Source organism: Diaphorina citri, unplaced genomic scaffold (assembly GCF_000475195.1).
Source record: "Diaphorina citri unplaced genomic scaffold, Diaci psyllid genome assembly version 1.1 scaffold365, whole genome shotgun sequence".
In the NCBI taxonomy this organism is placed as follows: domain Eukaryota; kingdom Metazoa; phylum Arthropoda; class Insecta; order Hemiptera; family Psyllidae; genus Diaphorina; species Diaphorina citri.
Window position 1 is genome coordinate 97,602 of NW_007377800.1, and position 15,935 is coordinate 113,536.

The 15,935-nt window shown below is 39.0% G+C and overlaps 1 protein-coding gene across 4 annotated transcripts in view; it reads right to left on the reverse strand.

Moving 5' to 3' along the window:
• Positions 1–15,935, reverse strand: part of LOC103508079 (hepatic leukemia factor-like) — a 123,791-nt gene that overhangs the window by 2,191 nt on the left and 105,665 nt on the right. For 3 of the 4 annotated variants that reach the window (XM_026822790.1, XM_026822791.1, XM_026822789.1), the window contains one exon: positions 2,993–3,126. In XM_026822790.1, coding sequence (XP_026678591.1) covers positions 2,993–3,126 — 134 coding nt within the window. Of the gene's footprint in view, positions 1–1,627; positions 1,762–2,992; positions 3,127–15,935 lie in introns of all 4 variants that reach the window. The other variant, XM_026822792.1, reaches the window with a different exon arrangement.

Below are 15,935 nucleotides of genomic sequence, written 5' to 3' on the forward strand. Positions count from 1 at the left end.
ATTTTACTTTCATGTTATGATTTAAAATCAAGACTAGAGCCCGTTCTCCCTTTGTTTCCAATATAATGTTTAAGTCACCCATCCATTTATTGGCCTTTCTCGGCGTAGCTTAACATAGGTGACGCTAAAACCGGTCTTAAATGATCGACTGAAGTGTTATCTAAAACTTTCTCGTTTTGAGTTCATAGGTCGTCGCGACAAATTTCGAGATCGGAGCTCATTTGTGTGAGAAAATGTGAAAAAAAAATCCCACAATTACTCAATTAACTTTAAGTCACCCATCCATTTATTGGCTTTGCTCGGCGTAGCTTAACATAGGTGACGCTTAAACCGGTCTTAAATGATCGACTGAAGTGTTTCTGAAACTTTCTCGCTTTGAGTTCATAGGTCGTCGCGACAAATTTCGAGATCGGAGCTCATTTGTGTGAGAAAATGTGAAAAAAAAATCCCACAATTACTCAATTAACTTTAAGTCACCCATCCATTTATTGGCTTTGCTCGGCGTAGCTTAACATAGGTGACGCTTAAACCGGTCTTAAATGATCGACTGAAGTGTTATCTAAAACTTTCTCGCTTTGAGTTCATAGGTCGTCGCGACAAATTTCGAGATCAGAGCTCATTTGTGTGAGAAAATGTGAAAAAATCCCCCAAAAACCAGTTTTTTTGGTTTTTTGGCTTTATGGTTTTCTGGACAAAATTTGCACCACCATTTTCGTGTTCCTGGTAAAAAGACATTTAATTTGATATATAGGTCGACCAGGTTTGGATGGGTCCTTCTATGGGGACAGACAGACAGACCGACCGACCGACCGAGCGAGCGAGCGAGTGACAGACACCGAGGCGAATACATTTATAGTCCGTCCCTTATACCTTTTTATTACTATTGTAATAATAAAGGAAAGACGGACTAAAAAAAAGGTCTTTGCTACGTAATTTTTGAAGAATCGACACTTGTAAACATCAAATAAAACGGTAGGTAGCCTAATCGAACGTAATACCTAGAACGAAAAAATGTTATTCCAGGTAATGTTGGATGGGTTTGGCTTTGGACCTGACTAAATTTTTCGCTTGTGTAGACAATTTTCTTTTTTCCGATGCATCTACCGCGTCCACGCGAAACGCGAAACTGCCGACAGTTTACTGAAGTTAGAAGCTAAGCAACGTCGAGCATGATTGCCCGAGTGGGCAAATACCTATTTTGCTCGTTATTATATAGTAGGTAGGTATAGGTAGTTACCTTACTCATGGATATAGTTTTCCAGTTTTTTTTTTTTTTTTTTTTGAGGTCTTATTGTCCTAAAAGCCAAGAGAGAAGGTTGTTCCACTTTACAGTCCAACTGTCACGTCACTGCAGATTCGGATTTTATCCTAAACATTTATAGTTCGTTCTCGCAATGGCTGGGTTTCTCCTATCGGAACGATAAGACCTTGGAAGTTATAGTGTCCTCTATCAAACCTCTATTTTTTCTAGGGTAGGTAGTAGCCAAAACCAAATGTCAGCCCAAAGCTATCACCCTAGTTACGGCTGATTGAGAGGCTGACAAAAAAGTCGATTCCATCTGTACACGGGAAAAGGCGAAGAAAAAGAAGAAGAGGCCGAAGAGGGTAGGTAGTAGGTAATACTTACTTTAAGATCAGAGTCATATGGTAGGGTTTTGTCCCAAATGTTAGGACCAAGGAAGGCAGCCTGAGCTTCCACCGTGGACCAAAGTTCGCTGTCCTCCTTGCTTTTGTCTGAACTTTCTTTACAATTTGTTTTTCCTGTGGACAGAACCAGCGGCGAAAGCACTTTTTTGAAGAGGTTTGACAGAGGTTTTTTTTTGTAGAGGTTTGACTGCTAAGGTCTTATCGTCCCGAAATCGAAGAGAGAAGGAAGACAGGATAGGACAAAGCCAGTCACTCTAAGAACGAATCCGTTCAGGATAACATTCGCCCCGAACAGCAATCGAACCCGCGTCCTAGTGCTTACAAGGCAAACGCGCCACCAACCAAGCTAACTAGGCTGGCAAAAATTGCTCTTTCTCATCCAATAACAAGCACGAAATGAAAATTTCAATCCCTCACCCACTAGCCAATAGAGCTAACAAACAAAATTTTCCAGTACTGAGGTTTGGATGGGTCCTTCTATGGGGACAGACAGACAGACCGACCGACCGACCGAGCGAGCGAGCGAGTGACAGACACCGAGGCGAATACATTTATAGTCCGTCCCTTATACCTTTTTATTACTATTGTAATAATAAAGGAAAGACGGACTAAAAAAAAGGTCTTTGCTACGTAATTTTTGAAGAATCGACACTTGTAAACATCAAATAAAACGGTAGGTAGCCTAATCGAACGTAATACCTAGAACGAAAAAATGTTATTCCAGGTAATGTTGGATGGGTTTGGCTTTGGACCTGACTAAATTTTTCGCTTGTGTAGACAATTTTCTCGTTTCCGATGCATCTACCGCGTCCACGCGAAATTGCCGTGCAGGTCCCGACAATTTACTGAAGTTAGAAGCTAAGCAACGTCGAGCATGATTGCCCGAGTGGGCAAATACCTACTTTGCTCGTTATTGTAGGTATAGTAGGTAGGTAGTTACCTTACTCATGGATATAGTTTTCCAGTTTTCCATTTTCTTTTGTTTTTTTCAACTATGGCGTGACGTTTTTACAGAGGGAACTGTATCTGCGGAGGTCTTATTGTCCTAAAACCCAAGACACAAGGATGTTCCACTTTACAGTCCAAATGTCGCATTACTTCAGATTCGGATTTTATCTTAAACATTTATAGTTCGTTCTCGCAATGGCTGGGTTTCTCCTATCGGAACGATAAGACCTTAGCAGTTATAGTTTCCTCTATCCTCTATCAAAAGCCAAAACCAAATGTCAGCCCAAAGCTATCACCCTAGTTACGGCTGATTGAGAGGCTGACAAAAAAGTCGACCCCATCTGTACACGGGAAAAGGCGAAGAAAAAGAAGAAGAGGGTAGGTAGTAGGTACTTACTTTAAGATCAGAGTCATATGGTAGGGTTTTGTCCCAAATGTTAGGACCAAGGAAGGCGGCCTGAGCTTCCACCGTGGACCAAAGTTCGCTGTCCTCCTTGCTTTTGTCTGAACTTTCTTTACAATTTGTTTTTCCTGTGGACAGAAAAAAACGGGAGTGTTAAAACGGCCAAACAGACATTTTTATTTGGTATATACGATTTGTATTTGGTAACCTTTTGACTATAGTATTTTTTTTTTTCCATCCTTTCCAATGTTAAACCTATGTATGTACATATTTTTGATGTAAATAAATGAGATCTGTTTAAACTGTTGGCATAATGGGACTTTTTAGTCTTAGCCGACAGTATAAATAATATTAGGTAATATAATATAATGAAAGGTTCTGTTTTGGCTAAAGTTCGTCCCGGGCAGAAATAGAACCCGTGACCTGGAGCTTACAAGGGAGACTTCACCATAACAGCTGTAAAACGGTTTGTTTTATTTAATTCAATCCAATTTTAATATAATTTAACATAGGTTCCTATACCTACCTTATTTATTATTTTTTACACGCTTAGCTATATAAGACTGAACAGTCCCATTATGCCAGAGCCAGAACGTCCCATTATGACTAAACAGATTATTCCAGACATATATGTATCCGCAAACTAATCTATAAATTTATTCAAATTTAATTTTCATTCAATGCAAATTCAACTCCCTAATCAATCCTACTTAACAGCTAGAATAAACGGAACAACAAGTACTTTATAGGCTTTCTCCTCACGGAAATAGTTTCTGTCTAAAGTACTGTGCGTCAAGTCAGGTTAAAGTACTTAACAGCTAGAATAAACGGAACAACAAGTACTTTAGGCTTTCCCCTCACCTGTTTCCTTGATTTCTTTACTACTGTGCGTTATTTTTTACACGCTTAGCTATATAAGACTGAACAGTCCCATTATGCCAAACAGTCCCATTATGTGACTAAACAGTTTATTCCAGACATTATCCGCAAACTAATCTATAAATTTATTCAAATTTAATTTTCATTCAATGCAAATTCAACTCCCTAATCAATCCATAGTCAAGAAATCTTCTCGTCTCGTAGATTTTACGAGAAAACAAGAAACTAAAAAACATCTTGTTTAAATTGTTGTCTTAAACACTTTTGTTGTTGGTAACCTGTTTTCTTTTGTTGAGCTTTTTATCAAAACAAACCTCAAGAAATCTTCTCGTCTCGTAGATTTTACGAGAAAACAAGAAACTAAAAAACATCTTGTTTAAATTGTTGTCTTAAACACTTTTGTTGTTGGTAACCTGTTTTCTTTTGTTGAGCTTTTTATCAAAACAAACCGCAGATGATAAACAGATGTTAGGGGAGTGCAACAGATGATAAACAGATGTTAGGGGAGTGCAACAGATGATAAACAGATGCTAGGGGTGCAACAGTTAGTTGGAGGCCGAGGAGGAAGCAAAATAGCTTTATAACAAAAGCCTAGAACTCAATATTGTTGCCTTTTACCTAAATAAAGATCACTTAAAACTGCTGCCTCCTTACATGAAGTTCAAAGCTCCCTCAGGTTCATGAATATTGGTTCCGAGTAAATTCGTCCCTGTGTATGTGTGTTTCTACATGACTCTTGTCTTCCAGCGATACATGATCGAAAACAATACTTTCGTATAGGTACCACTTGGATTGGGAAAGTTTTTTCAAATGTCGGCAACTTGGCCATTAGGTCATTTTCCCACGTACATCCACGATGTTGTTTGTTGCTGGACCTTAGTGCTCGGCAGGAATTAGGTGGCTGGAGATGTTAAGTAGACAGAGCGGACAATGCGGGGAGTCGGGGAGGCTTAGGAAAGTCAAAATAACCTTTATAGTACGTATGTAGTAGACTTAGCAGAGTAAGAACTAATGTTTAGAGTAAGTAAGAAAGTAAGTACATGAGTAATACTCACTCTGGTCGAGTATAGGGTCTTACTTGAGTCAGCGGGTGAGGGTGGACTGATGGTTAGGGGACTCATGGGTTCGGAAGGTGACGGTGACCGTTCCCGTTTGGTCATGACGGATGCCTGTGAGCTGCCACACGTTAATGCAGGCAGATAGGTACTTAATACAGGTAAATGGGTACTTGAAGTATATAAAACTGGTTTGAAAGATACATCTTCAATCAGGAAGTACCTCGTTCCTAAAGACGTACTTGTGGACATTAAGTTGGACTTGAAATCTTAAACACATTCTAAAGTAATCTAAAGGTCAGCCTAGTTAGCTTGGTTGGTGGCGCGTCTGCCTTGTAAGCGCTAGGCCGCGGGTTCGATTCCCGCCCGGGGCGGATTTTATCATTCTAAATCTAAAGTAATCTTAAAGGTCAGCCTAGTTAGCTTGGTTGGTGGCGCATCTGCCTTGTAAGCGCTAGGCCGCGGGTTCGATTCCCGCCCGGGGCGGATTTTATCCTGATGGGATAATGTTCGTTCTCCGAACGGCTGGCTTTCCTCCTTACCCTGTCTTCCTTCTCTCTTCGATTTCGGGACGATAAGACCCTAGCAGTTACAGTTCCCTCTGTCAAACCTCTCTCTCTCAAAAAAAAAGTAATCTAAAGACATCTTTATAATGATTAGTGTCGCGTTGGTATACAGTAAGTATGTAGTTACTGTACCAACTCGTAGTATTGTCTACCTCTGTGGCCGAGTGGTCAAGAGCTCTGACTTTCAACCCGGAGGTGCTGAGTTCAAATCCCGGCCAGGGTACAATCTTTTGTATTAAAAAAAAAGTATGCCTGAAGATAACGTAAAAGAAAACAGGCATTTGATTTACTGGATCCCTTCATTACAGCATAAGTAAGTCGGTATACCCATTCGTTGGGAAGATTAAGGAGCGCGGTAGCGCTCCGCCCCGCCAAGTCAAGAAAGTTTGACCGCGCTACTAGAGATATTATACGCGACAGGGAAAGTGCATGCCTGAAGATAACGTAAAAGAAAACAGGCATTTGATTTACTGGATCCCTTCATTAAATCATAAGTACCGTTGGGAACATAGTTGAGTTAGGTAGATAAGTAGCTAAAAGCTAAACATTACTCGGATATGATGAGTTCATTCATTAAACAGTAAAATCTTCCGAGACAGTTATTAAAGTAGCGAGTAGGTAACTCTACCTAGGTAGGTTGGTATTACAAGGCAGGGAAAAAAGAACCAACATAAAATAACATAAATATAGGTAAGTACTAAGTAAGTACCTTCATAATTCATAAGTAGTATTACTTCATTAAATAAATAAGTAGTAACAGTCGCAAGTTCTAACTAAAATGAATGGAATCATGAGGAAAAAACTGTGTTTTTTTTACACTTATCTAGGAAGACTTTAGAATTTTCAAGAAGCCGTTTTTTCTTCTTAGAACCGCACTATTAAGAAGGTATTTAGATAAAAGTGTACTTAAGTGTATTAAAGTGAGTTAGGTCACTACTGGTATAATCGTAAAGTTCTACTGAAAAACATTTTAAGGAAACAGATGTGCTCGTATGCCTACGTAAGTACGTATCAGGCGTGCCGGGAGGCGCGCGAACGTCAAGAGTTCGAAGCGCCGCCCGGCCTATATTAACACAAAACAGAATTTCATCGTTTTTCGGTTATCTTGTCTTGTAGGTTTCTAATAATCTGTCTCTGACGTTTTCCATTATGTCAGAAAGACAGGGAAACATTTTGTATGAACGCCTGGTATTTATTTTGATTATGCAATGTGCAAAGAAGTTTGTGTATGTTTAGAACGCTCTGAAATACCTAGATACAGTTCAATACACAGATTAGCCAGCGGTGTTGTGATTAGCGCGGTGAAAACTTACCTAGGTACTTATTATGATGACGAAGAAGGAGAAGGAGAACAAGAAGAGGAGGAGGAGAAGAAGAAGGAGGTGGAGGAAATAGAATAAGAAGAATGTCACAAAGGTAAAACACACGTCTTTAAAAGGCCCGATTTCCAGAGGATTTCACAAAAACCCATTCATCCTTGAGAATAATGCGGATATCAACATAGTAGATCTTTTTTGGAACTGATTCTAAACAATATTCCGCATTACAAAGCCGTTTTATCCAAAAAGAACCTTAGGTAGGTGCCGTTAGACTCTTCTTAGTCTTCTACTTTAAAAGCCTCTAATCACGGACTCGTGTGAAATCAGTCTTAATATTATACTCATTCTCAACCTTGTCTGAATAAAGTGCATAGAATTCTACCATGTTGTTAATAATATACATAATTATATTGCCATTTCCGCGACTCCCATAGTTTCAGCAGAACCAACACTTCACCAACCGCACTCAACGACCTCTCCGGAAGACGAGAAGTCCAAGCATCCGTATCCAACAAGCTTCACTCCAACCACCAGTACCACAATCTCAGAGAACAGCACGGAAGTCAATTACCTACCTTTCAAGTCTAATTTACGGTTAGCTACCACACTTTACAGGCACCACAACTCAATTCAAAACACTACTCAAGGGGGGCCATTTATACTTTACTTTACAGGAACCACAACTCAGGAGGTACCACTAACAGTACATGTGACAGGCAGCATAGGTAACCCAGAGCCCCAGAGGGCACAATTTACAACACTATATTTCAGGGGGATCATTTACATTTCACTATACAGATAGCATAAACCAAGGAACACAATTTGCTACATAATTATTCAAGTATTAGATGTATTCGGAATACTAGGATGGTCATAATAGTATTCAGATAGGTAGGTATACCTACTCGGTTGGTATGTAGGTATGTAAACTCATTTATTCCTAAATGACCCAGCTATAAGGAAGAAGCTACTGTGCTACCAGTGCACCTATAATGCTACCAGTGTACCTATAATGCTACCAGTGAACCTATAATGCTACCAGTGCACCTATAATGCTACTAATGTAAGTATAATAGCTACTTATCGTACTTAATGATCAATCATAAATAGACACTGAACCTCCATAAAGTGATGTATTAAAAGGTTGCTCTGTTTACTGCGTATATGCCTCAAGTTATATTCTAACTTAGGTTAGGTTTATACTTTTTTTTTCAAGATGTTTGACAGAGGGAACTGTAACTGCTATGGTCTTATCGTCCCGAAATCGAAGAGAGAAGGAAGACAGGATAGGAAAAAGCCAGCCGTTCCGAGAACGAACATTATCCCATCAGGATAAAATCCGCCCCGGGCGGAAATCGAACCCGCGCATACAAGGCAGACGCACTACCAACTAAGCTAACTAACTCAACCTTTGCTGTTTCTTTAGCAAGGAAATGTCAGGCTGGTATACTCCTTGTTTAACGTCCTCCAGTTAGTATTCTATTCTATAAAATGTTAGTTAAGCAATATACTGCCCTAGGTATTTCACGAAAAGTCCGCCACTGATCGAAGTTATTAATTTATAAATAGCGATTTTATAGCTTTAATAACAGTTATCAAGTTATAATTAGGTTCTTAGCTCGGCTACCTAATGACGAATACTAGTACCTAATAAAAGACTAGTATGTTTTGATACCCAACAGTTACCTAGATTGCTCATCATCCTCTATAAATGCAAAAAGCACGTACTTTTACGTCAGATAGCTTGTAAAAAAATCTTAAGTATCCCCAAAAATAGATTAACAACCCCACTTGAAATCGCAATGTCCAACTTCAATAATATGTACAACAACTTGGACATTAGCATGAATATAGGGGAAATCATAAAAAGATTAAAATGTAATATCTAGCTAGGTAGTCAGTACCTTGACTACATAGGTAATTTTAGTTATATTATAAGCTCCAAATTCACTTAATTGTATTTTACTGAATTGTATTGTAAACTATCCCATCTGGGATTTTTAATAAATAAATAAATAAATAAATTTTTTTCAAAACATTCCAAATCAAAACAAAAAGCCCTCAGGAGGTGCTGCCACCACAGTGGTGAAAATTGGTACTAATTATTTTTAAAAGCGGGATTTTGATTTAACCCAACAGAAATGTGTAACTCTTTTGAATGACAAGTATTGTACGAATGTGCACACGCCACCACAAGTAATATTACCGTCAAGGTAATCATGCCGATTTAGACTATGTTTTGTTGAGGTGGCCTTTGATGGGTAGGTTTTGGTTTTGCCTAGAATTCTCGAGACTTCATCTTTTTCTTTGTTTTTTTTATCTTTGCTGCTGGTTGCTCATAGCCTCCTCTGCACATTTACAATGGTTAACTATATCGTCAAGCCGGTCATCTGCATTTTGTAATAACCTCTGTTGTAGCTCTCTGTCCTTCAGTCCTAATATTATTCTCGACTTCACGATATTTTCTTCTTGCTCCCCAAACTCACAATCCTTGGCTAATCTCCGAAGTGTCGCATAGAAGTTCTGGAATGACTCATCATGTTTTTGATTGATTGAAAAAAATTGAACTGAGCCATGACGATGTACTTTTTAAGGCTCAAAGTGCTTTTCTAATGCTTCTAAAAGTACGACAAACATAATATTAAAATTGACGTAAAACTCCTAATCAATTGGTATTATTTTTGTCCGATCTTATGTCATCAAGCTCCACACGTAGTCGACCAGGTGAATTTATATGTATTGTTGTCGGGACAGTGTACGGTTTCAGTCGTCATTGATCGAGGGCGTAGACTAACACTCGTATTTTATGAACAAGAATGATCGTTCTTAGATCAGTCTCAAGTCAAAATTGACCAATCAAATGCCTTGAGACTATGCTTAGCACAAACTTAAGAGCCAGCATTTTGTTCATAAATATGGGTGTATGTGTGGACAGTTGGACACAGCTTATGAGCAGTCGCTTTTTTTTACAATTTCCATCACACTACACCACTGAGGCACTAAGTACACAGAGTGAAATATGGATAATGATAAATAGTAAGATGGTTTACTCAGCATAGAGTACCATGTTAATGCAGTGTTGCAACGTCTAACAAAACATAATGCAGTGTTGCGAGTTGCAACCTCGATCAAAACATAAGGCAGTGTTGACAGATGGGAACATAAGGCAGTGTTGACAGATGGGATTTAGTTTAGACACTGGCGATTTAGAAAATCTTCCCCAATTGTTTAAGAATTCCAGAAAATGAGGATAATGATTCAGTATCGTACCTAATACCTATTGGGGTATTGGATCATGGATGGTTCCAATTGATCAAGAATTCCAGAAAATGAGGATAATGATTCAGTATCGTACCTAATACCTATTGGGGTATTGGATCATGGATGGTGAAAATCAAGTTTTCACCGTGGAATGAATAAACAATTAAACACCCTGAACACCTGTAGTATTTATACACATATCTCTGAAAATCGCGGTCCATAAAGAGTCCATCGCCCGCATGTTGTGATTTGTGATATAATATTAAGATATCATTATTATGTATTAAATCTTGTGCTAATATGTAGCACAGTAGTTAGTGTGGTGGTGCTAAAGTGTAGCATCTGTTGTAGTTTTAACACAGTAGTTTGCAGTGTGAGAACTAGGCGGCTCATGTGATTCTAGTCTGGTAATTCAAATATTGAGCTCAATCAGTCGATTGATCAATGGAGATATTTATTTATTAAATCAGACCAAAAAGGAGTGTAATATTGTGGGCAACAAAGGATAAAAAGAAAGGAGGTAATAATGGCTGAAACTTTGGATTTGGGGTCTAGGACCTGAAAAACGGTTTTGGCACCAAAAACTGACTCTAGACTCTAGAGAATTTTGGCGAAAAAGGACAACAAAAGCTTACAAAGGAAGGAAGGGTGATACACTTTTACTCATCATCACTGGATGATGTTCTTTATCACAACTAATGTGCCCAATTACTGACAATGTTCCTCCTTCGACTCATAAAATTTGACAAGAATCGTAGCACCTTACTGCTGTACAATATCAGGGTATAGCTATCTAAGTCTCTTCACATGGTGCTTTCAATTTCTGCAGGACTTCCATATTTCAAGCACTAATCACCTGTTTCAGCCCTGAGCCGCCACAAGTGAAATAATTTATCTTAAACAACCAAGTTTGTTCTCTCAGATTTATTGCAACTCCACCAAGCCGCATTATATGATATGGATCATGGCTAAGCAGAGAAAGTATCGAGAGAGAGAATAACACACAGAGAGTAGAGAGGGGGATTCTTTTATAGGTTTTACTGGGAGACAGGAAGACAATGGAAAACCAACACCCACACACACATACAGACCTATCAACACACACAGACGGACATACATTAATATCCAACGCCCACTATAATTACAGACATACTGTTGTCTTGTAAGGTGCAATTGAAAGTGTTTTTATATAATTTGTACTGTCAAAAGGTAAAGAAAATGATAAAAGAGAGATTAAAGGAAGGACGAAAGAGGAGATAAAAAGGGAAGAGAGAAAAGGAGAAGAGCTGAAGAGACAAGACAAAAAGAGGAACAAATAAAAATATGTGAAGAGAAGAGAAAAAGATAATGGACGAGAAGAGAAGAGACGAGAAAAAGAGAAGTGAAGAGAAGAGCTGAGAGGAGAAATGAAGAGAAGGAGAGGGAAGGGGAATTTTGTCTGGGAGAGATATAGCAGAGACCAAGACAGGAAGGAAATGTTCCCAAAAATAAAGAGGAACAAACAAGAGAGGAGGGAGAGCAAGGAGATAATCAGGGGTAAAGGATTATCCCCGGGAACCAAGAGGAGGGGAAGAAAAGGGAAGAGAGAGGAGTGAATTTTAATTTGGAAACCGTACACACCAGATTGGGACAGAGGAGGAGGAGGAGAGAGAGAGAGAGAGAAGGAAGGAGGGAGGGAGGGAGTGAAAGGGAGGGAGAAAAGGGAATAAAGTCACTAATGAAAATCCTGTTCCCATGTACCATATAGCTACCTATTGCCATGTACCTGGTACTGTATAGCTATCGTACAACAAGACTATCTCTTTTCCTGTGATGTACCTCCCCCCTCCCTTCCCCTCTCTTCCCTCCCATATCTCCTCCTTCCTATATCCCAATGTGTAATATTCTGTCCCCTAACCCCCCGGGTCAATGCCCCCTCCCTCCTTTATTCCTATGTGTAATAATATTCAGTCCTTCCCGGGTCTCGGGGTCGTATGTAATGGAAAACAGGGTCAATGATTTCATACCATAGCCCCACTGCCTCTAATACAATGTATGTAACATACACGTAACAACCCATCTTGTTTTTAATAAATTTGTGCAATCTGGTAAGAGGGGGGAGGAGGAGGGAGAGAGGAGAGATAGACATAATATATGAGTGTGAACCTGAAAATAAAACTGCCTCCCTCCCTCTCGCTCCCTCTAACCCCTCTCCCACATCCTTTCTCATTCAAACAGTCTTTGTTATCTACCACAGGAGAGGAAGGGAGGTAGGAAGAGAGAGAGAGAGAGGGAGGGAGGAGAAATAGGGTGGGGACACTTTATCCCCTCCCCTCCGCTTTTCCCAGGAGTCAAAAGTGGGTCAGAGTCAAAATCGATAGAAAAGGAAAAACAGAACAGGGAGTGAATGAAAGGGAGAGAGAGGGAGAAGAGCTTGAAGAATGAGAGGGAGGGAGATAGAGGATAGTTGAGGTGAGAGAGAAGAGGCGTAAGTGAAAGGGAGAAGAGGAAGAGCTTGAATGAGAGGGAGGGAGATAGAGGATAGTTGAGGTGAGAGAGAAGAGGCGTAGCGTAAATGAGAGGGAGGAAGAGCTTGGAAAGGAAAGCATATTTAAGTAATTCAATATGTATCGAAGAACAGCAGGAGAATTGAATACAAGTAGTTCAGTGGACTGTACAACTGGGGGAAAAAGGCCTCTTTGCGACTCCAAGAGACTCAAATTAGATCCAAATTTCCACCAGAATCGTTTAGCCTAACCAATCAGACTGTTCATCAGGGATTCAGGGACCGGACCACAAGCCCGCTTTCTTTTCTAAATTCAAATGTTACTCTTTACTCACAGTTGATCAATACGAGGTTATACAGTGATTAATGAGTACTGAGTTAATGAGTGAGTGATTACAGAACTGACTCGGTAATGATTAAGGATTCACTATACCAATCAGACTGTTCATCAGGGATTCAGGGATCACAAGCCCGCTTTCTTTTCCAAATTCAAATGTTACTCTTTACTCTCAGTTGTTCAATACGAGGTTATACAGTGATTAATGAGTACTGAGTTAATGAGTGAGTGATTACAGAACTGACTCGGTAATGATTAAGGATTCATGACTCGGTAATTTCGTGTACTCTTAATAGTAAGCTATAAGCTCTTCAAGTCATGATAATAGACTGAAATCTTATAGTCTGATTCGATAAGCTTGAGAATTTTGTGCCAAGTGTCAGAGCTCGGACTATGAGAAAATGAGAACCAATCAAATGCTTGTATTTGGCCCTCACAAAGTTTACGGTCGCCGCATCGGGGAGATTTGGCCTCAACAGTCCAGGCCTTTTTGGCCACTGTAATGTGTATGGTGGGCCTTGCACGACATAGGAAGGGAATCCAAAGAGAATTCTTACATTGTTTCCAATAAACGAAATGGTTTCGAAATTTTCCCTTTCTGGTTGATCGTTTAAATTTACTGTAGATGACTGTAGAGGTTGTTCAATTTGACTGTAGCTGACTGTAGAGGTTGTTTAATTTGACTGTAGCTGACTGTAGAGGTTGTTTAATTTGACTGTAGATGACTGTACAGGTTGTTTAATTTGACTGTAGCTGACTGTAAACAGTGTAGAATGGTAGACTTTAAGCTATTATTGTAGATCAACAGTAAGTACTCTGTGTAAACGGCCTATAGAAAAGTTTGGTGAGTATAGATAAGTTCATTATAACTATAACTTACCAGGCCTGTTTCCATTTCTCGTTCATATAGAATCTTAGAACCCAAGAGACCACGTGACAACTTTGACACTTACCTGTAAATCAGAACAAATATAAATTTACGTTAATACATACCTAGGCAATCTTGTGTAAGCTTGATACACTAATGAACAAAATGCTGGCTCTTAAGTTCGTGCTAAGCATAGTCTCAAGGCATTTGATTGGTCAATTTTGACTTGAGACTGATCTAAGAACGATCATTCTTGTTCATAAATACGAGTGTAACAGAAAGGAAAGCATATTTAAGTAATTCAATATGTATCGAAGAACAGCAGGAGAATTGAATACAAGTAGTTCAGTGGACTGTACCTGTACAACTAACTCGGGGGGAAAAAGGCCTCTTTGAGACTCCAAGAGACTCAAATTAGATCCAAATTTCCACCAAAATCGTCTACCCTACCAATCAGACTGTTCATCAGGGATTCAGGGACCACAAGCGAAGCCCGCTTTCTTTTCTAAATTCAAATGTTACTCTTTACTCTCAGTTGATCAATACGAGGTTATACAGTGATTAATGAGTAGGTACTGAGTTAATGAGTGAGTGATTACAGAACTGACTCGGTAATGATTAAGGATTCATGACTCGGTAATTTCGTGTACTCTTAATAGTAAGCTATAAGCTCTTCAAGTCATGATAATAGACTGAAATCTTATAGTCTGATTCGATTAGCTTGAGAATTTTGTGCCAAGTATCAGAGCTCGGACTATGAGAACCAATCAAATGGCTTGTATTTGGCCCTCACAAAGTTTACGGTCGCCGCATCGGGGAGATTTGGCCTCGACAGTCCAGGCCTTTTAAGCCACTGTAATGTGTGTGGTGGGCCTTGCACGACATAGGAAGGGAATCCAAAGAGAATTCTTACATTGTTTCCAATAAAGGAAATGGTTTCGAAATTTTCCCTTAAAATCTCGTATCCAAAGATTGATGTAAAACTGTGTCCACACCAGAGTCGACGGTCGTCGATCGATGTCGACTGAAACCGTCCACACTGTATAAATTTACGTTAATACATACCTAGGCAATCTTGTGTAAGCTTGATACACTAATGAACAAAATGCTGGCTCTTAAGTTCGTGCTAAGCATAGTCTCAAGGCATTTGATTGGTCAATTTTGACTTGAGAGAGTTTTACTCTAGTCAAGGCAAACTGACTTATGGTCTTTGGTCACAAGAATGTGTCTACTATATCTTATTTCATGTTTTAACCTTGCCTTCAAGTGTTTAAAAATAATTTCCTTATTTTTTGTATAACATTTTATATTTATGAGAATTATGAGCAATTTATGCTTCTTATAATAACTTGTTCCTCCTAAAGGTTGCATTTTATTCTAAGGCAAGTGGGAAAATTATCAGAAACCACTCTTCCTTTCATGTTGCTTCTCCTCTCATTGCGTTTAAAATGAAAATGAAGATAAAAAGGGAAAACCTAATTATATTAATTTTTGAGAGAGAAAAAAAGTAAGTAGGTAAAGAAAGTAAAAAAAGAAGAAGATTAATCAGAAAGAAAACTAAATAAAGTCGACGGAACACAAATTTTCATTTCCGTCGTGTTATTGGTTCAGAGACTCCTCGCTATATCCAAAGAAAATCTCCCCCTTGCTATGGCTAAAGTTAGCGATTATAAATATAAACTACAGTGAAACTACTCCAGGAGGTATCCAATCCTCTGTCGCAACCAAAATAAACATAGGAAACATAAGGAAAAAGCAGTTCTCACATAAATAATAAAATTAGAATGCAATATGCAATGAATTTTCACACATTCCTACACATGCCACAATTGCCACACGTGTTCTGTTCTCTGATAACTTGGTCTAGCAATGTAAAGATCACATTGCTAGACTTGGGAACAGTGATTCCTAACTGAATGGCTCAGAGGCAGAGCGGACTAACTCCAAAAAAGCATTTTGAGATAAATGAAGTCAAAGTTTAGGACTAGTCAAAGTTTAAATAGAGATAGCCATTTTGTTGTTGCTCTCATTACAACACTAAAGTTCGCGACCAATATAAAAAATAGATCATTTAGTCAAGGCAAACTGACTTATGGTCTTTGATCACAAGAATGTGTCTACTATATCTTATTTCTTGTTTTAACCTTGCCTTCAAGTGTTTAAAAAT